Here is a 22429-nt window from a genome sequence, read left to right on the forward strand (position 1 = left end):
CACGATGCATTGCGCGTCCGTCCCCATTCAAAGTCAATGGGGATCAGTCAACGGACGGAGGTAGTGGGCACGAGGCGTAAGGGGTGGTCCGTTGCCAGGCAGGTTTCAAAAAACCCTCATGTTGCCAAAGACGAAATAATATAACACAGATAACGGATCGTTAGATAACACTTGTTTTTACTTTATATTTGTATTGCATTTAATTGTTTAATCGAATTTAGCTTGTAAACTGAGTGTTTTAAGTCAGTTGTTTTAAGCGCTTTGAGTGGGAGAAAAGCGCTGTATAAATTGAATCTATTATTATTATTATATGGATTATTATTATATGGATTATATGGATCGAAAGAGCGCTTGTTGTAGTCCAACTATGGAAAACTGTATTTTCACGTTAGAGACGCTAGAGGTCAGCATTACTCGCCGTCTCGCAATGATGTCGGTTTGAAAATGTGGAGTCGAGAGCTGCGTTCAAAATCTTTCCCTATACACTCGTTCCCTATTCCCTATATAGTGTACATGATATAGTGCACTATATAGGGAATAGGAAACGTGAATTCGGACACTACGCTGAACATTTCTAAACGTCATTTGGGTCAGTAAATGCGCCGGGTATTTGTGTGACGCAGACAGATGCGCCCACATCATGTAAACAAACCGGGCACTCACGACAAAAGCTGGAGGTTGTATTGATGTTGCATGTTACATTTCCATGTTTAATTAATTTTGAATGTTAAATATTCTATGTCAAATCCCAAATAAATGGTTGACATTTCTAAACGAAAGCCGGAGACTCCATCATTAAATGTATTAGTTTTCGCGGTTATTCGGCTTCTTCTTCTCCCCTGGAAAAATACAACCGCATTGCATTGTGGTATACGGGAGTAACATGTAGGGAACATCGTATGTACCCTATTTTAAGTCCACTATATAGTGCCCTATACAGTGGACCACTGAGAATTCGAACACCCTACAAAATGGCGTGCACCCTACTTAGTGCACTAAATCCATGATAGGGAACGATTTCAAACACAGCTTAATTCATTTTAAACAGTGCTGTCTTTTCCTATGTTCGAAAGGAAGCACCTCTTCATCTCTTCTTGACCCGATTACGTTTTCCACAAGGTTAAAGGAGCATTTCACCGGTGGAGGCATGAATATGTATTGAAATTGGGTCCTATATATAGTCGAATAATAAAAAAAAATTCTAATTTGGTGCAGTCTTGACCGAGAAAAGGCAGAAAGTGACTTTTTGGCGCTTGTGGATTGAAGACAACAACTCCCACCATGCACAGCTTCGCTGGCGGCCACTCCCGCTGATCATCTCCGCCTATCGGACGCCTCCTTGTTCCATCTACTAATGGAACAAATCAGCGTGGAGCTTGAACCGACGTCACTAGAGTAGTGACGCTTGCACAGAAGCATACGGCCGACATCTTTCTTTATTCTGGGTGGAAATAGTAACATAGTTACGCAATTAAATGCGTTTATGTAAACATTTTTAGCGAGAAATGTGCATTTTAATTTCATAATGTTAGCTCGTTGAATGTGAAGGATGTTTGGTTTGATAGTTATGACGAAGAGGGAACGCTCCATTCACTTGCATGGACAGCGTCTCTGGTTGCTAAGCAACCTCAACGTCTTGGCGGACTATCTGCTGATCAACACTACGAATGCTGGAAACACACCAGACACACCATGTGAAGTTATTTAACCCGATTATTGTTATTTATATCTGAGATTATTTAATCTAACCCGATCTAAACTCTATCATGCACCCAAACACGGCGGCGTTTGGGTTTCCTACCTCGGACTCCTAAATCCAGCGCAGCCACAGGCGCGTTGGCGCGTTGAACCATTTTTGTGACACACAATGATCAAGCTTCAAGTTAGGCACGTTACACGCGTTTGGTGTGGCCGTAGCCCGTGTCCACCAAAAGCGTTTTTTTATGCGGTTTCACCCAAAAAAACGGCTTCGTGTGGACGGGGCCAAGAAGGCGAACACACGTCACCAAGACGGGGAGACAGCGCCAGGCGACTTACGCCACTATCTGCCAATGGATCGTGGATGCCTGGGCTGATATAACAGTCTCAACTGTGGTCTAAGCTTTCACGAAGGCAGGAATAATCACTGAACTGCCAGGCAACAGCAGCGACACTGACTCGGATAATGACGAGAGGGATCCGGGCATGTTGGATGCCGTACTCGCCCAACTGTTCAATTCGGACACACAAGAATTCGAGGGATTCGTAGACGGGGAATGAACTAAAAAAGTGAGCTTATTGTTAAGAGATATTGATATTGATGAGATATTGTTAATATGCACATTAACGTTTGAACATCGTTACCATGGGAGTGACCGAAGTTGTCAGAACGCTTAATAAAGTTTGACTTTATCTGACATTGTGACATGTTGACATTCCCTTTAGCACAGCTCGGTCTAGTCGATGCATAACGCAACCCCAGTCAAACGTTTGACTGCAGTATTTTCTATTCTATGCGCCTTATAATCCGGTGCGCCCTATGCATGAAAACAGTTCTAAAATAGGCCATTCATTGAAGGTGCGCTTGATAATCCGGTGTGCCGTATAGTGCGGAAAATACTCGTTTGTATTTCTTTCGAAATGGTGAACTTTTGCATGGAGCCATCTTCTATGTCAGATCCAGTACCATCCGCCAATGTACTTCAGTTTTATCAACAGCCTCTGTTATCTTAGCTTCAGACTCTGTGGATGTTAGTTTCTGCTGGTGAAGTCCCACCCACTGGCACTGCTCTAATAGGTCTGTAGCGTCAGTGGGTCCCACCCCCTAGAGGAGGGTGGGACTAGTGGTTGTAGTCGTACGAGAATCATCCCCTCTTACACTTCCTATTTTCTTGTACGCAAAAATCGTCATATTGCGTCATAAAAAACAGGAAGTGTTGGAGATCGATACGGATCTCTCCAGTCTCTCCAGAAAATAAGGAAATGATGCTAGACCATTCAAAAATATGCGGGGGGTTCTAAAAATACAAAGCTTATGTGAAATGGGTGAAGTTGCCCTTTAAGGAAAGGTGTCATAAAGGTTAGGAGATTTGACTATTCTAGAGACCCAAAGTGTTGCACTACACAAACTAATAGTCACGATGGAACCCAAAAGAGAATAAGGTTTCAGATAACACCTAACACCAGTCATATACTTAGCAAAACATCAAATACAGAGAGAGAGAGAGAGAGAGAGAGAGAGAGAGAGAGAGAGAGAGAGAGAGAGAGAGAGAGAGAGAGAGAGAGAGAGAGAGAGAGAGAGAGAGAGAGAGAGAGAGAGAGAGAGAGAGAGAATGTAGATTGTTCTTGACACGCTTCTGACACAGTCCTACTTATTGACGTCTTCTCAGGTCGTTTTACGGATAATAATAATAATAAATGAAATTTATATAGCGCTTAACGTTGCACTTCACGTTGCCACAGTTGTTCTGGTTTTATATTATATATTTAAATTCGTAAACTAAATTAGTTACAGCATTACAAACAGTCAGTTAGAAGATAGAAGAAAACTAGAATGTTAGCAAAAATATACATTGCATGACACGAATAGAGAAAAGTAAAAAATATATACAATATTTAAAACAATAATAAAATACAACAAATGCCCCAAAATAAAAAGACAGTCTTTTGTGTCCCAGTTTGAGGCAGCAATGTAAAGTACATTGGAACCTACAGTAAGTGGAAACTGTTCTTACAAATATTGCATTAAGGTACAGGTTTGAGTGCTCTTCCAACAGAGGAGGTCGCTTATTGAAAAGAGACACTGAACACCTGCAGTGGACAGATTATGAAGCAAGTAAGGATGGGTTTATTTACAATATTTAACGAAACTGTCTCTTGTACAACCAGTGTTAATTTTGTCAGCTATTTTAGATTTAGTCTTAGTCTTTTGACGAAAATGCTTAGTATATTTAGTCACATTTTAGTCATTGTTGTCCTTTGTAGTTTTAGTCTAGTTTTAGTCGACGAAAAGTCCTTACATTTTAGTCAACTCTTAGTCATTACTTTTAGTCAAAATGTTTTCTCTTTTTAAACTAGTTCAATTAGGCTAACCCTATATAGGCTATATGGACACCTGCTAAGTTGTTCCACTCAAATAGAGTACTAAAGTGAAAACGTTACGTTGTCCTGGCAACCGGATTTTCAGTTCTAAACAACCGAACGAGAGATGGCGTTCTCCATTGCTTCCATGTGTTGTCTCTTTCAAAATTAAAATAAATCAATTTCAAGAGGTGAAAATCACTACCAATCGAAAAATGTTGAGGCGTTCATGTATTCTCCCGGTGGTATTAAAAGGAAAAGTTTGTTAACGTTAGTTTAGTTTAGTTTTTTTTTTTTATATGAAGACAATCTATTCTCAATATTACTTACATCATTGGTAAAGCAAACTCACAAATCAATTCGCAAAAAGATTGTTCCTTTTCTATAAAAGGTTTGTGTGGCATAGGATTTCCCCTTGTTAATTTGGTTTGTGTAGAACCGAAAATCTGTTGCTCTCGAAACGTGACGTCACACTTTAGTACTCTTGTCTGTTCAGCCTTCAAAACGATAGCTGGTAAATTGTGAAAAATGCATTAAACTGTAATCAGAAAACGCGGTTATATGCTATAAACCCTATAGTATCTTGGGCATAAAGGCTGGGACGAATTTCAAAGTCCACCTTATGTTGAAGTATAGACCGTGGCGATTCCCATTGAAACGAATGGCGGTGATTTTCTTCAAAACGAGAGCCGGTAAATTGTGAAAAATTTATTAAACTGTAATCAGACAACGCGGTTATATGCTATAGACCCTAGTATCTGTGGAATAAAATCTGGGAAGAATTTCGAATCATGTACAATGCATAACGTTAGCTCATAGCTGAGTGGACCATACCTCCCGTTGCCAAGTCGTAGCGAAGGTCCGTCCTATTTACTGGAGGAGTGAACAGTTGCATAAGAACCTTACGGGAGTGTACTGATTGGAAAATATCGTGCATTTTGAATATCCAAATAGCACACCAATAACATTTGTCTCGTCTCGTCAACGAAAACAAAATGACATTTCGTCATCGTTTTTATTATCACAGATCTATTTTTAGCTCGTCAACGTCTCGTCTTAGTTACGGAAAAAAGGTTGTTGACGAACATTTTTCGTCATATTTTTCGTTAACAAAATTAACACTGTGTACAACCAATGGAAATATCAGTCACTAGCAGTGCTCTCAATAAAATATTTACTGGTCCAATATTTAAAATATCTACATAACATGATTCACCATAAAAGAAAATACATCGTTTTGTAGCCTACCGGTATTTTTTAATTCTCAGCGAACTTGTTGCTGCATTGACACAAGACTTCCCGGTGTAAGTACCATATTGGCTCGGCTACCAGATCGGCTCGGGGTCCGTCGTCTGCTGATTACGTCACACAATACGCTATCTACAGCAATAAGGTCTTTTATGGCTTAAATTAAAGAGCCTGTAATGATCTTTCATTTTGAACATAGACCATTCCCAACCTATCTGTATGGATAGTTTTCTTCTAAAAACAAAACATCCCTCGGAATCATCTTGGCTGTTAAGATAAGCCGTCCGTGTTGCCAGATTGGGCACATTTTCAGCCTGATTTGGCTACTTTGAATCACGTTAGGCTGGAAAAACGGGAATATGCCCAATCTGGCAACACAAACCGAAACTAGACAGACCTACTCGCGCTCACACCAGGCCCCCAGGACAGGCATATACTTCCGCAATCCACCCGTGCTCAGAGGCCAAGCCTGGTATTGCAGCTGTTTAGCTGGGAGTGGACGGGGGTCCGTCATTTCATGTGGCCCAGAAGTAGATATCGCCGTCCACTCCAATACAAGTGGGGAACAGGATTGTGTCTCCGCAAGAAATGTTTGGATATCAATCAAAGGCTCATAATTATATTTCTACCCTGTTCTAAAAAAATGTAAGTTTTTTCTTTTCAAAACGCCTCCTCAAGCGTTTTATTAGCAGTTTACGTTGGGTACAGCAGCTGAAAGGAGCCGTACTGAAACAAACGGCTCCTTGCTATGATCCTATTTTGAAGTGCACGGCTCCATTAACTTCCGAATTAAATTAAATTCCGAATTAACTTCCATTAACTCCATTAACTTCCAAAGTCTGAGATTTGTCCTTTACTTGACATGAATGGCGTTGAACACGGATATATAACACACATATCATTGAAATAGCTGGAACAGGCACGCACGTATTGATTACCTGAATGATTATGGGAGGCCTACGTAATTTTCATAATATTGTAAATTGTGAGTCTATGGTCTTGTATATACATGTTTCATGTATTCATATGTTTTTTACATGTTGTGACTGTCTGAGTTTGTGATGTGAGTCTTTGTTCTATTGTGTCTCGTATTCATATACATGTTTTGACTGTCTGAGTTTGTGATGTGAGTCTATGGTCTTGTATATACATGTTTCATGTATTCATATGTTTTTTACATGTTGTGACTGAGTTTGTGATGTGAGTCTTTGGTCTCGTATTTATATGCATGTTTCATGTATTTATGTTTTTTACATGTTGTGACTGTCTGAGTTTGTGATGTGAGTCTTTGTTCTATTGTGTCTCGTATTCATATACATGTTGTGACTGTCTGAGTTTGTGATGTGAGTCTTTGTTCTATGTTCCCACTCTTGGCCTGCACCTTGACGTGGTGAGTGGGATTTAAACTAAGCCAGGCCTTTTATATTTTTTCGTTTGTTATTCACAGTCTATCTTATTAATGATACAAAGCCTTAATTAAACCCCTTCTCTTCTGTTTGCAGAAACTGGAAACTTCAGAGTATATTTTATCTTAAGTTAGATAATCTTTTTTTGTTTCCTCATCAGATCCCAGTCCATCATGCTCCTCTACTTGTCTGCCGTGCCACCATCATGCCTCATGCATCACCTCTCAGCGCCTACCCAGCTGCATCTTATTCCATTTCGAAAAAGCGAGCATCTCACCAAGCAAAGTTTTGCTAATGCCTGCTCAAGTTATTTAAATACTTCATTCTATGGATATCTGAAAATATTTACAGATGGTTCTAAAGATCCCAAAGGACAATGTGGTATTGGCATATATATTCCAGAATTTGAAAAAGGATATGGATATAGAGTGGGTGACTTTATCAGTATACTCAATCGAGATGGCCACAATAATAACTGCTCTTAGATGGGTTGTAGATACTAAGTTTTATAACAAATAATTCAATACGTGAAGATTTGGTGATAGAGGTAAAGCATCTTCTTTTAAATATTATAAGCCTTGGTTTAGTTATTCAGTTCTGTTGGATTCCAGCCCACCATGGAATATATGGCAATGAAATTGCTGATAAATTAGATAAAAGATACTAACCTAATTAGAAGAATTTAACCTTAAGTATATATATTTTTTATTTTTATTTATTCATTTATTTTGTTAGTTTGTTTTATTTTGTTTCGTTAGTTTGGTTTTTTCTTTGAATTTATTTGTATGATTTAAAGTATGATTTGCCAACGTCCTTGTCCTTGTCAACGTCCTTGTCACAAACTCCTGTGTAGTAGTCCAGTAGGTCGCGGTATATGGGGAAAAACTATGATCCGCCACTAAACTAGAAGAAGAAGAAGATCTCTGCATCCGGTACGTCACGGACTAGGTCACGTGTCCTGGCCACATAACGCGGAAGCAAATCGCTCCTGTATGTTGCCATGCGCCACTGAGCAGTTTGCATAGGAATGAATGGGCGGCCATTTTCCAGTCCGTGGTCCATCCTTTATTATGTCCATGGCTCACACATGTGCTCGCTGTGGTTGCTATGACGACAGCCAGAGCTACAGCACAAAACAGCCAATCACAACTGTCCCTTAGCAGCCAATCACAATGTAGCCTACGCCCATTCAAGCGTACAGCCAATGATATTGTGTAACGTAATCAGCAGACGACGGACCCCGAGCCGATCTGGTAGCCGAGCCAATATGGCACTTACACCGGGGACTCTCTAAATCGACGCCACTTCGACCTGGGCGGGACTTTACGTCCTAGGTCACTCGCTATGGGTGTGCATGTGTGCGCGTAGCCATTTGTCTCAGGGATCTGTGCACGAACTCGAGCGTCAGTGTCGTACGCGATGGAGGGTGGGTGACATTCCTACAGTCTGTGATGATAGGCTATATTTCTACAAATGACGTGACGAAACAACACAAACTAAGCTAACATTAGAGTAGCCATACCAGATAACGCCATACCAGCTAACCCTAACTATTTATATTAAACTCTGAACCACTTTGCAACAGGCAACTGTGTGTTGGTGTGTCTTATTGCTTCCCACGTCTGCGTCTGCATCTTTCCCACTCCTGGCTAATAGTTTCAGCTTTTGTACTGTATATCAGAAATGATCACCCTGTACCACACTGCTGACTTGTTGATGTTTTGTGAGCACTCAGGCATTTCTCTAGGTATCTTAAGTTTCCTACTGGAGTCATCAAAACTTTGAACTTTGTTATTGTAAGAAATATTGTGTTGCAAAAACACTTTGTGTCTTACCCTTACCGTTACCCTAACATTAACTCCAGTAACATTTCTTCATCATAAACTACAAGTTACGCAAAATGGCATACAAACATCCAGTCCAATATGAAAGAAAAAAGCTAGCTTCATTAAGGAATCAAACCCCTTCTCCCCGCGTCAATGAGTTGTTCTCTGACCACTAACCCATCAGGTCTTAGTTCAAGAGTTAACCACTTGACAATCTTCAAACTTCGGTTGCCTAGAAATTGTAAAGACAGTGATGTGTGTACATTGTGCGAGTATCCTTCACTCGCGATGTGTGTGCAGTCCAAAATGAAAGAAAAAACCTTGCATCACTAGGGAATCGAACCCCCAATCATCAGTCTTTAAACGTTGGTCGTTGGTAACTGTAAACAAAGAGATCGCATTTTGTTTAACTGCTAACTAACAAACGGGTTTATGCGTTCACTGAACAAAGATTATGGAAATAAAAGACCACTTTTCCATCAGAAAAATCATCAGAACCGTTATTACCAACCCATAGACACTAAAAGCCAAAACCTTTCTCACATGCACACCCATCGCGAGTGACTGCTACGCGCACACATGCACACCCATAGCGAGTGACGTAGGACGTAAAGTCCCGCCCAGGTCGAAGTGGCGTCGATTTAGAGAGTCCCACTTACACCGGCACTGTCCCTTTAAGAGGCGCTGTGTGATGACGTCCTCTCTGGTGCTCTGCGCCGGAGAAGATGTCAATAGTAAAGTAATACTAGTACTTCTACTTAAATAAATAACTCCACTTGCGACGCGACATGTGTGAGTACAATTGATACCCGCCCGGTAGTATAAAGTACTACATACAGTAATAGTAACACTCAGTACCTCGTCGAGGGGGTCAACGGGTTGGAACATTAACACCACGTTATAATCTATAATCTACTAGCTATATAATCGACCATGTTATTATTAATCATAGTTTAAACTTTAGGGTAGCGTAGAATATAGTATTGTACATAACGCACGTTAGATGGAGAACTCTGTTTGGTTTGGCATACGGTCCGGATGCATTGGACGATACTGTAGTGAAGTTGGTTTCATGTTGGCTCACAGTTATGTTTTTATACTTTCGATAGATGAGGCGTTTTTCACATGGTTAAAGTAACCATTTTTGTAATCGGAGGACTATGAAGATCAATTCACATCCTTTCAGTTCCATTCCTGACTTTATTTCTGTACTTTAATGCAAATAAGTGCCAATAGCTTATCTATATTATGGTGTCCAATTATTGACTAGTTTCCTCATCAGTTCTTTTAGTGGACTCTAACAAATATCATCTTTTATCTAATATCTAATCTCCTCTAATATCATCTATAAACTAATTTCTTTATCTAATCCCGTCTCTTTTCTCCTTTTTTATCCCTAAATCAAATATTGGATCTAATCTATAATTCCTCGATTATCTCAATTCTAATCTAATCTACTCTCTATTCTAATCTATATTCCTCTGTAATGTAATGTAATCTCTAATTCCTCTCTAATCTCATCTCTAATTCCTATGTAATCTCATGTTTATCTCTAATCTCATGTCTAACCATATCACTGATCTAATCTCTAGTTCCTCTCACCTCCCATTATCTCTAATCTCTCTACTCTCAGTGTCGTCACTATCGTCCCTGCGGCTCCTCGTCCCTCCCCTCCGACTCTTCTCTGCGGTGATGTGGGAGGTCGCCCGGCAACAGAGGACGAGCCACTTTGGGATGTTGGAAGACTTTATTTCCTTGGTTACGGACGCCATCCCAGAGCTTTTGACCGGCCAGCAGAAAAGCCTTTTGCTGCTCGGGCTGAGGGCCAAGGTATTTATGGAATTGTGTTCAAATGTAAACGAAATTCTTGGGCATCGCTATTGTTTTTAAAATTGCCAACTTGTTGGCACCTGACCCCATTTCTAGCTCTAAAAATGTTTGGAGACCAAACTTTAATTTATGGGCATCTGCTGGTTTTTACCCTCAACATCTGCCGGTTATCTCACTGTCCCAGTAAACTTAATCGCATAATTTATACATTAAGAAAGTGATTCTAGCTATGAAGCAAAAGGCAGTCCGTTTGTTCATAGTTAAAAAAATAAAAAGGTATATCCATGCAGCGACCCCATATGCTTGTTTGGGACCCGAGTTGGCTCCCGACCCTGAGATTGTGAACCACTGGTATACACCGACTCTGATAGCTTGTGGTTATAACCTGACGATGCTAATGCTATCTGTTACCATTTCTGTCTGTGAAGAGGACCCAGGAAGTACTGAGCGGTGAGGTCGCCGACACCCCGGGCGCCGTCCCACACCACATGGAAAGGATCCACGCGGTCTCCTTGGAAACGGTGAGAAAGACATCGTAATGGTATTGATTATCATGGGTTTCTCGTTCCAGACCAGCGGTAGCTTGTCACATTGGTATTGATTGATTGTTAATCGTTATTCCAGGACAGCAGTGTGTTGAAGCAGTGGGCGTCCAGTCTACAGGCAGAGAGACCCGAGGAGGCCCAACAGCACCTCCTGCAGGTGAGTGGTGGTGATGCACTAAGCTCATGGTAGAGTGTAATTGGGTATATTGTACAGTTTGGAGCCAAGTATCTCTGTTTCCCCCAGACCCTTTTGGACCAGGACTTCACATCAGCCCTGGAGGGTCTGTTGTGTCACTTCCTGTCCAGACTTGACCAGAGCTTCCCCGTTCCTGACTTCAAACAGGTACTCACAACGGTCACACATTCCCCTATCTCTTCTCCTACACTCACTGTTCAGTGATGCAGGATACTGAGTAGTACACACTCTGTGATCTGTTGTTAGACTGCAGTCTGGCTGTCGGCGCCCTCCGCTGGCCTGGAGGAGTGTCTGCAGGAGATCGACTCCAACAGGGAGGAGCTGAAGGATCTGCTGTCCAATCAGACCTACCGCCTGGGACACAGCACCACCTCAGGTAGCGCACACACTCTAATCCCACAGCCCCATTTAAGATACAGACGCCAACCCCGTCATCCCAGGTAGCCTACAGACTCTAACCCTAACCCCACAACCCTATGCACACTACACTAACCCTACCTACACTACACTAACCCTACCCACTCCACAATAACCCCACCCACTCCACACTAAGTGTACCTTCCTTAAATTAACCCTACCTTCTCTAGACTAACCCTACCTACTCTACACTAACCCTACCTACACTACACTAACCGTACCCACTCCACACTAACTGTACCTTCCTTACATTAACCCTACCTTCTCTTTACTAACCCTACCCACTCTACACAAACCCTACCTACTCTACACCAACCCTACCTACTCTACACTAACCATAGCTTATCTACACTAACCCTACCTACTCTACACTAACCCTACCTACTCTTTACTAACCCTACCTTCTCTACACCAACCCTACCTTCTCTACACCAACCCTAGTACATACTCTGCGTACCCTACCCTACAGACTGGTGGTTGCATCCCTCCCTCCTCTCGTTCTCTCCAGGCTGTTCCGTTGATGAGGACCACCTACTGAGCGCCTGGTCCCGCCTCAAGCCCCCCCCACCCTCTCCTGCCTCCAAACTGATCCAATCAAAACCTGCATCCCGGCAGGCGAGCAAGCAGGACGAAGAGGAAGTCACCTGTGAGGCAGCAGGAAGTGGAAAGGAATGTGACACTGTTGGCCAGAGCCAGGTGTCAATCAAGCAGCCAACGGCAGCACTGAACAGAATGGGCTCAAGGTTGGCCTCCGGTTGTAGAACAAGTTATTTAGTTACTTTTTGAGTGGGCACTAGTAAGAAAAGTGCTGTGTAAATGCAGTCCATTTACCGTTTAGCTTAACGTTTGTGTTAAATGTCTGCTCCTCTGTCGAGCAGTGGGATCCAGTCTGAGCCCGCCGGCCCACCACCGACGGAGACGGAGAGCAGCGTTCAAGAACTTCAGGACTCCCTGCTGGCACTCTCCCAGCCCGACAGGTGTGTGTGGGTCCCTCTGTTGAGCTGAACGTTGACCCTGTTCACAGTGACCTGACGACCCTCCTCTCTCAGGTCCAGTGACTCGGACTGCTGTATCGAAGATCAGCCGGAGAACACAGGTGAACACGCATAATCACGCATACACCTGATGCAATCACCAGCCCATAATAGTCCAGTTACTCATGTGTCCTTCCTGCTCGTCCATCAGGCAAAGCTTTATCTCCAGGTGACATGCTGACGACCTCAGCCTCCCCGGCCCAGACAGACCATAATACTCAACGGCTGGCCCACAAGTGCCCTCAGTGTGGACAATGTTTCATATATCGCTCTGAGGTCAGCCTGCACGTCTGACACACCTCAATGTCTGTCTCTCTACCCACACACTCTATGTATCTTCACTGTACACAACATGTGTATTCAAGGGCCCCTATTATACTACCACTAGCTGCGCGGCAGCGTTCCGCGCCGCGCCGCCCAACTAGTCTTCGAGCCAATGTTCTATTCCCTAGCGTCGCCGCCCCTGAAAAAGCGCTTTTTAAAAGCTGGTTTGTACATCCCGGGTCCCGTAGGCACCTCTATATCTACTCCTCACCACTGGATGTCGCCCTCTTTCGTTTGTGAGAAAACTATTCTGAGAGAATGGACGATGAGAGACTGGTCGTCGAGGTGGAAAAGTATGTCGAATTATATGACCAAAGTTCCCGCCATTATAAAGACAACACCAAAAAGGACATTGCCTGGCGAGCCATAGCTCTGGAGATTGGCTCTTCAGGTGAGAAATCAACAATGGTGGACTAAGTACCCAAACCATTAACCATAATGGGAAATAGACAAAATCAAGTCACATATAATCACACCATGTAGGTAGAAACTAGATTACTTGTAATATATATATTTTTATTTAAGGCAAGGCAACTTCATTTATAAGCACTTTTCATGCATGAAGCAGACTCGAAGTGCTTCACATAGAAACATTCTCATACAATAAAATAGATAAGTAAAAGAAAACACAGGCAAAGCTCAAAAATGCATTTTCATGTATTAACTGTCTCTCTGGTATCAGATCATGTATTAACTGTCTCTGGATTTAAGGAAAAATAACATTAAGTATCTCGAGCACTCAAATAAAATACACTGGCTACTGAATCCAGCACAGCAATAACATCACTGTATTTATCCCGAGGGATAAAAAAAAAAGTATATATATTAGAGCTGTCAGTTAAACGCGTTATTAACGGCGTTAACGCAAACCAATTTGAACGGCGTTAAAAAAATTATCGCGCGATTAAAGTAAAAAATTTATTAAAAAAAATAAAAAATAAAAAAAATTCTTTGGCTCAAAACAAAGAAGCAGTAGCCTGACTGCTATGTTCAAATGACATTTGTTCAAAGCAGTCGTTTAATTGCACTATAGGCTCTTTTTTTGTATCGTCCTGTTTTGATCAGTATATGCCAATGTTGTTATCAATAAAAAATCATTTGCACAAGACAAGCCGATGCACTTCACCATGTTGATAAGAGAATTAAAATGAGAAGAATTATGGGACAAAAAAATCAAGGGATATTTAGCATAGAAAAATAATTTGCGATTAGTCGTGAGTTAACTATGACATTAATGTGATTAATCACGATTAAATATTTTAATCGCTTGACAGCTCTAATATATATGTATACCAGATATATATGTATACCAGAGAGGGATAATAACTAGATTATAGGTCATCATATAGGCTGCACCATATGGTTCTGCCATTGCACACTTAGTGGCGAATTGAAATATTGGCGTGCCTCTCAGGATCTGCATGGAGCTCCTGGACCAGATTATGGCATACCCCCTGTTCTTGTCTCCGTTCATTGATGGGGTGCACCCAAACCCTTCGTCTTCTCCTTGCCCGCCTACAGTGCAGGAGAAGAAGGGCAGCCCCCCTCTGTCTGGCAAGTTATTTGTTCTGTTGAAATAAAAAAAAATCAATAAAATGTAAAAGAGCTTGCTCTATTAAAATGGATAACTACTGGCTGCATACATGTAAATGTGTGGCTATGTTAAGGCTATATAGATGGATAGATAGATAGATAGATAGATAGATAGATAGATAGATAGATAGATAGATAGATACTGTATTGGTCCCAATGGGGATCAATAAAGCCATCCAGGAGCTCAATACAATAAATACACACAATAACAATTGGCCTTAAAAGGTGACTGCACTATATACTAAAAAGGCTTAATAGAAGGTCCTGCAGTTATTGAGATTGTTGATGCAGTAGATGAATAATTGCAAAATATAAAATAAATAAGAAATTACAGTAAATAAAACGATAAAGTGCCCTACAAACTCAGTTGATCTGATGCTTGAAAACCTACTTTCACTGAGCAGATTATACATTTTTCAAATTATTCAGCCAAAAAGATGGAAAATAAATAAACTAGGCTACAATAGGCTACTCACCCATTGCGTTCCGTCTCTTTGCTGCGGTTGATTGACAGGTGACTTCCTGATTTTATACTGCAGCGCGGCCGTCGCGCCGCCTCCTGTTGGTGCTAGGGGCGTGCTTTTGACTCGCGTAAAATGCGCGCCGCTGCGCTGCGGCGCCGGTGTATTTAGGCCTTTACTCGCATTTGGGGCGTCGAAAATCGGCATTTTTGCATAGGGAACCCTTGGTATAGGCGCGTAGACGTGTTGAAGCTTCGCGTTAAGGTACGGCCACACCAACCGCGTTACTCGCGTTAGGGGCGTCGAAAATCGTAATTTTTGCATATGGAACCATTGGTCTAGGCGCGTTACACGCGTTGAAGCGTTGAAGCGTTGAAGCGTTGAAGCGTTGAAGCGTAGAAGCGTTGCGTTAGGGGCATTAAGGTACGGCCACACCAACCGCGTTGCTCGCGTTAGGGGCGTCGAAAATCGTCATTTTTGCATAGGGAACCATTGGTCTAGGCACGTTACACGCATTGAAGCGTTGAAGCGTTGCGTTAGGGGCGTTAGACGCGGCAGTTGCACGTAATTACGCACGTAAACGCAGTAACGCGCCCAACGCACCAACGCCCGGAGTTCAGAAAATTGAACTTTCAACGCTCCAACGCGTGACGCTGAGCCGCGATAGCCAATCAGCGTGGAGCTTGACCCGACGTCACTCGCAGAGAGTAGTGAGCTTGCACAGAAGCATACGGCCGACATCTTTCTTTATTCTGGGTGGAAATAGTAACATAGTTACGCCATCAAATGCGTTTATGGAAAAAATTTTAGCGAGAAATGTGCATTTTACTTTCATAATGTTCGCTCTGTGAATGTGAAGGATGTTTGGATTGATAGTTATGACGAAGAGGGAACGCTCCGTTCACTTGCATGGACATGGACTCATCTAGCTGCGTTGGCGCGTTGGCTCGTTGGAAGCGTTGAACCACCACACACCGATCAAGCGTCAGGTTAGGCGCGTTACTCGCGTTGGATAACGCGAGTAACGCGGTTGGTGTGGCCGTACCATTAGGGGCGTTAGACGCGGCAGACGCACGTAAACGCAGTAACGTATGGCAAGCCATCCCCGCAAGAAAACGGCATCATTTAGACGCGTATCACCTTCATTACGCCATAAAAAACGCCGTAAAATTTAGAAAAACGCCGTAAAATACGCAAAAAATAAGCCTTTCAAGCGCGCGCGTAAAAAGCGCAGTTTTGAACATCAAACCGCGCGTAAAATACGGCGCTTTTGTGCACATCACAACGCCGTAAAATACGGCGTTTCTCTAGTATGCTAATAATCTCCGCCCTTCTTTTCTCTCAGCCAATGCATTTGAAGTGTTTGCACCCAATCGCTGAACAAGACAAGCAGACCAAATCAGTTCAACACAGATCTCCTCTCATTTGGCGTTAGTTGTAGCATCATATTCATATAGATATATATATTAGTAAATGCAGTTTCAACGTTGTGATAACCGTGGTCCAATCGATAGAGACGCTTGCTATGTAGGGAAGAGGTTGTCGGATCGAATCCATTTATTGTGAGATTTGTGCTTTTGTCAGATGGTCACGCTTTTATGATCGCAATGCTTTTTCATCCGCAAGCCAGACCTCCTGTGTTATAAGTTCCAAATTCAGTGCCTTTTTAGTCAGCCAGCCAGATCATCTAGGTGTCTTGTTACACGCTTTATAAGTTAATTATATTTAAATTATTACAGCCATGGAGCCTTTATTTTCACGGAGTTATCGTAACATCCTCTCTTGTTCAATCGATATAAATACACAGTGGAAAGGAGTGAGAGGGAGCCATAGAGAGAGACACTGATGAACTGGGGAGCCATGCTCTAACAACGTTCAGAGGCTTGTAACAGTCTACTGAGTCTGACACGGTGCTTAAATGGGCTCTGGAGACGCAGGAATGTTGTTGGATTCAACTATTTGTGCATGGAAGCAAAAAAATATCTCCCCATCAAGGCCAACAGCAGAGTAGCCTACGAAAAGAATAGACCTAAACCCGATTGATTAGGCCTATGCCGAAATAATATCGGTCCTAATCCTGAACGCACCGTGCGTACATTTTTCACGGCATTTTCCCCCAGACAGACAGACAGACAGACAGACAGACAGACAGACAGACAGACAGACAGACAGACAGACAGACAGACAGACAGACAGACAGACAGACAGACAGACAGACAGACAGACAGACAGACAGACAGACAGACAGACAGACAGACAGACAGACAGACAGACAGACAGACAGACAGACAGACAGACAGACAGACAGACAGACAGACAGACAGACAGACAGACAGACAGACAGACAGACAGACAGACAGACAGACAGACAGACAGACAGACAGACAGACAGACAGACAGACAGACAGACAGACAGACAGACAGACAGACAGACAGACAGACAGACAGACAGACAGACAGACAGACAGACAGACAGACAGACAGACAGACAGACAGACAGACAGACAGACAGACAGACAGACAGACAGACAGACAGACAGACAGACAGACAGACAGACAGACAGACAGACAGACAGACAGACAGACAGACAGACAGACAGACAGACAGACAGACAGACAGACAGACAGACAGACAGACAGACAGACAGACAGACAGACAGACAGACAGACAGACAGACAGACAGACAGACAGACAGACAGACAGACAGACAGACAGACAGACAGACAGACAGACAGACAGACAGACAGACAGACAGACAGACAGACAGACAGACAGACAGACAGACAGACAGACAGACAGACAGACAGACAGACAGACAGACAGACAGACAGACAGACAGACAGACAGACAGACAGACAGACAGACAGACAGACAGACAGACAGACAGACAGACAGACAGACAGACAGACAGACAGACAGACAGACAGACAGACAGACAGACAGACAGACAGACAGACAGACAGACAGACAGACAGACAGACAGACAGACAGACAGACAGACAGACAGACAGACAGACAGACAGACAGACAGACAGACAGACAGACAGACAGACAGACAGACAGACAGACAGACAGACAGACAGACAGACAGACAGACAGACAGACAGACAGACAGACAGACAGACAGACAGACAGACAGACAGACAGACAGACAGACAGACAGACAGACAGACAGACAGACAGACAGACAGACAGACAGACAGACAGACAGACAGACAGACAGACAGACAGACAGACAGACAGACAGACAGACAGACAGACAGACAGACAGACAGACAGACAGACAGACAGACAGACAGACAGACAGACAGACAGACAGACAGACAGACAGACAGACAGACAGACAGACAGACAGACAGACAGACAGACAGACAGACAGACAGACAGACAGACAGACAGACAGACAGACAGACAGACAGACAGACAGACAGACAGACAGACAGACAGACAGACAGACAGACAGACAGACAGACAGACAGACAGACAGACAGACAGACAGACAGACAGACAGACAGACAGACAGACAGACAGACAGACAGACAGACAGACAGACAGACAGACAGACAGACAGACAGACAGACAGACAGACAGACAGACAGACAGACAGACAGACAGACAGACAGACAGACAGACAGACAGACAGACAGACAGACAGACACTTTATTTACCCCCAAACTAACTTTCATAATCCAGCAGGATACACAATACAAATAACTCTTACACAAATACAGACAGCCTATACAGTAAGCTAATACAGCGCCCACCTCAGCAAAAGGTAAAATGTAAAAAGAAGATATAAGCTACATTTAAAATACAGAAGCCTATATAAAAATACAGATGCCACATGAAATATGAAAATAGGATGCAATGCATAAATATGCAAAACTAGGATATAACTAGGCTATAATGAGAATACTTGGTTAACTTACATCTGTGCAATGACTATCCTCCTAAATTAAATTAGTTAGATGGAAAGATTTTTGTCTATGGAATGATCCTGTCACTTTACTGCCACACATTGTGTGTGTCAGTAAAGTTATGAGGTAGGAGAATCCGTGTATGGTTCGTTCTTTGAATATTCCGATTTATAACAAAATCAGAAAAAACAATTAACAGGATTGTTTTTGGGTTTTTCTGATTTGGTTTTGAAACTGAAAAAGGGCAAAAGGAATAAACAAATAAACGGCATTTGATTTTGTGTTTGTGTGTTGGTTTTTAAAACCCGAAACAGAAAAACAAATGGGGCCTACAAAAATAGATACATTTATAGTTATAGGCTACACCAGAAGGCAGAACGCAGCGAAGAAAAAAGAGCCAACCACCTAAACCAGCAATAGACTGTCTAATTATATTTAGCCTTAGTTATGGCCGCACTTGAACCTTATGGTGATTTTATTCGTGAACTATTTGACACTGGAAAGACACGACGCGATCAGTACCTCTCTAAAGCATTCTGGTGCCCCAAAGTACTCTGTTATGATGGTGAGGAGGTTCTGTGTGGAGCACAACCTTCGAAGAAGAAATCTAGTTTTGCCGGCTCCCATGGGAAACAATAAAGCTGCCCATTGTAGAATGCGAGAGGTTCGATGGAACGTTTGAAACGTCTTTATATGTATTATATTATTTATTTTTAAACAACCTCTTGCCTACAGAGCAAGCGTCTCTATCGATTGGGCCACGGCCACGGTGACCACACTGTAGGAACTGGATTTACTAATATATATCGATATGACGCTGCAACTAACAACAAATGAGAGGAGAACTCCTCAAAGCAGATCTGTGCTAAACTGATTTGGTCTGCTTGTCTTGTTCAGCGATTGGGCGCAAACACTTCAAATGCATTGGCTGAGAGAAAAGAAGGGCAGAGATTATTAGCATACTAGAGAGACGCCGTATTTTACGGCGTTGTGATGTGCACAAAAGCGCCGTATATTACGCGCGGTTTGATGTTCAAAACTGCGCTTTTTACGCGCGCTCTTGAAAGGCTTATTTTTTGCGGCTTAATTGCGGCGTAAAAAGCGGCGCTTTTTTGCGCATGACGGCGTAGAATACGGCGTTTTTCTACATTTTACGGCATTTTTTACGGCGTAATGAAGGTGATACGCGTCTAAATGATGCCGTTTTCTGGCGGGGATGGCTTGCCATAGTAACGCGCCCAACGCACCAACGCCCGGAGTTCAAAAAATGTAACTTTCAATGCTCCAACGCGTGGAGGCTCAAATACACCGGCGCCGCAGCGCAGCGGCGCATATTTTACGTGCGTCAAAAGCACACCCCTAGCACCAACAGGAGGCGGCGCGACGGCCGCGCTGCAGTATAAATCTATCTATCTATCTATCTATCTATCTATCTATCTATCTATCTATCTATTCTCCGAATTCTGAGAAAAAAGTCAGAATTCTGACTTTTTTCTCAGAATTCTGAGATTAAAGTCTGAATTCTGAGAAAAAAAGTCAGAATTCTGACATTAATCTCAAAATTCTGGCTTTAATCTCAGAATTCTGAGAAAAAAGTCAGAATTCTGACTTTAAAGTCAGAACTACGGGTATCTGTAAGGACCAACCTCCGTGGGAGAGACACTTTGCTTTATGCAGTAGGAGGAAACCTATGGAAAGCCAAGAAGGCCACAATCCGGCCCTAGAATGGCGCGGTAAAAGTGCAAAACCGCACAGATTCCGTGCGGTTTGGCAAGAATTCTGTACGGTTTCCATACGGTTTCCGTACGGATTCCGTTCGGTTTTGAATGACTAATAGCCGCGGCTATTAGTCATTCACTCCGGCTATTAGTTATTCACTCCGGCTATTAGTTATTCACTCCGGCTATTAGGTATGCAGAACGAGCCCTCCCTCTTCTTTGCTTGACCACTAAGTTTGAAGGCTGTCTAACCAATCAGTGAAGAGAAATACCAGACTAAAGTAACGCATTGTCGAGACTAGAGCTGCAGTGCCTCCATGTTTCGCCGTAACATAAAGCTGTGTTGTCTTTACTAGTTTCACTACAATGTAATGACCACCACTAGCTAGTGGAAAATACATTTGTGTCTAGTACAGTGATATATTTGTATATGTTAGGCTATATATTGAGATGGCAGTGTGCGAAATACCCGTCAATATTCGGGGATGCCCTCATCCCCAGATTGTTCTCGATATGCAGTAGCCAGCTAGGCCATAACATGACAATATTTCATGGATGCAAGCACGCCAAGACAATCAATCTATATCTATAGCCTGCATGACAACACACACACACACACGCACACACACACACACAGACACACCCACGCACACACGTTAAACACACTGGTAAAGCAATAGGAGCCTGCATTGGCTAAAGTTGTTTGGATGCACGTTATTTTATAACAGGGAGGGGCAAAGTTGTGCATTACAATGCAAACACGACAATAATTGGCACCGTTCTTGCGCACTCAGAAGAACATGAACTGAATAAATGCCAGGTATATAGCATATCGGAGACGGGCACACAATCAGTGCATTTGCAAATGAGAGCCTGCAGTATGACCGATCTTGTGACATTATTTAACCATCCATCTACAGCTAATACGATCAGACAGATACATCATTGATCACATATAAGCCCACAACAAGCCCAACATCACCACGGCAGGTACGCTCTCTCTCGCACATTCACACAATCACTCCAACTTCTCCAACTCCAAGGCAAAGCTGTTTCACTAAGACCACAAACAACCACAACTAACCAGCCTACATATCCACAACAATGCACAACAATCAGTTCTATACATTGCGTCCATCTTCTGTTCGGCGCACATGGCTAATTTGCATACTTGCACAGGACTGTCGGCTCCGCTTGTCAAAAAATAGAACGTATTTGTGAATAAATGCTTTGAATTCTGAATACTGGACTTGGTGAATTCTGACTTTTTATCTCAGAATTCTGAGATTAATGTCAGAATTCTGAGATTAATGTCAGAATTCTGACTTTATTCCCAGAATTCTGAGATTAATGTCAGAACCTAATTTTTTTTTACATGTGTGACCCTAATCCTCTTCCGTACTTTTGCATATATATATATATACTTTTTTTTTATCCCTCGGGATGAATACCGTGATGTTATTGCTGTGCTGGATTCAGTAGTCAGTGTATTTTATTTGAGTGCTCGAGATACTTAATGTTATTTTTCCTTAAATCCAGAGAGACAGTTAATACATGATCTGATACCAGAGAGACAGTTAATACATGACAATGCATTTTTGAGCTTTGCCTGTGTTTTCTTTTACTTATCTATTTTATTGTATGAGAATGTTTCTAAGTGAAGCACTTTGAGTCTGCTTCATGCATGAAAAGTGCTATATAAATGAAGTTGCCTTGCCTTCAATAAAAATATATATATTACAAGTAATCTGGTTTCTACCTACATGGTGTGATTATATGCGACTTGATTTCGTCTATTTCCCATTATGGTTTGGGTACTTAGTCCACCATTGTTGATTTCTCACCTGAAGAGCC

General features: G+C 42.5%; 1 protein-coding gene across 3 annotated transcripts in view; it reads left to right on the forward strand.

Annotated features, from left to right (window-relative positions):
• LOC132466300 (zinc finger protein ZFMSA12A-like) overlaps positions 1-22429 on the forward strand; it is a 119983-nt gene that overhangs the window by 91024 nt on the left and 6530 nt on the right. For 2 of the 3 annotated variants that reach the window (XM_060063451.1, XM_060063450.1), the window contains 9 exons: positions 10173-10369; positions 10798-10890; positions 10994-11071; positions 11159-11257; positions 11357-11486; positions 12036-12270; positions 12406-12504; positions 12577-12623; positions 12713-12837. In XM_060063451.1, the coding sequence (XP_059919434.1) occupies positions 10232-10369; positions 10798-10890; positions 10994-11071; positions 11159-11257; positions 11357-11486; positions 12036-12270; positions 12406-12504; positions 12577-12623; positions 12713-12837 (1044 nt within the window). In that variant the 5' untranslated portion in view covers positions 10173-10231. Of the gene's footprint in view, positions 1-9205; positions 9332-10172; positions 10370-10797; positions 10891-10993; positions 11072-11158; positions 11258-11356; positions 11487-12035; positions 12271-12405; positions 12505-12576; positions 12624-12712; positions 12838-22429 lie in introns of those variants that run through there. The other variant, XM_060063449.1, reaches the window with a different exon arrangement.

The sequence above is a fragment of the Gadus macrocephalus genome, chromosome 10 (genome assembly GCF_031168955.1).
Source record: "Gadus macrocephalus chromosome 10, ASM3116895v1".
In the NCBI taxonomy this organism is placed as follows: domain Eukaryota; kingdom Metazoa; phylum Chordata; class Actinopteri; order Gadiformes; family Gadidae; genus Gadus; species Gadus macrocephalus.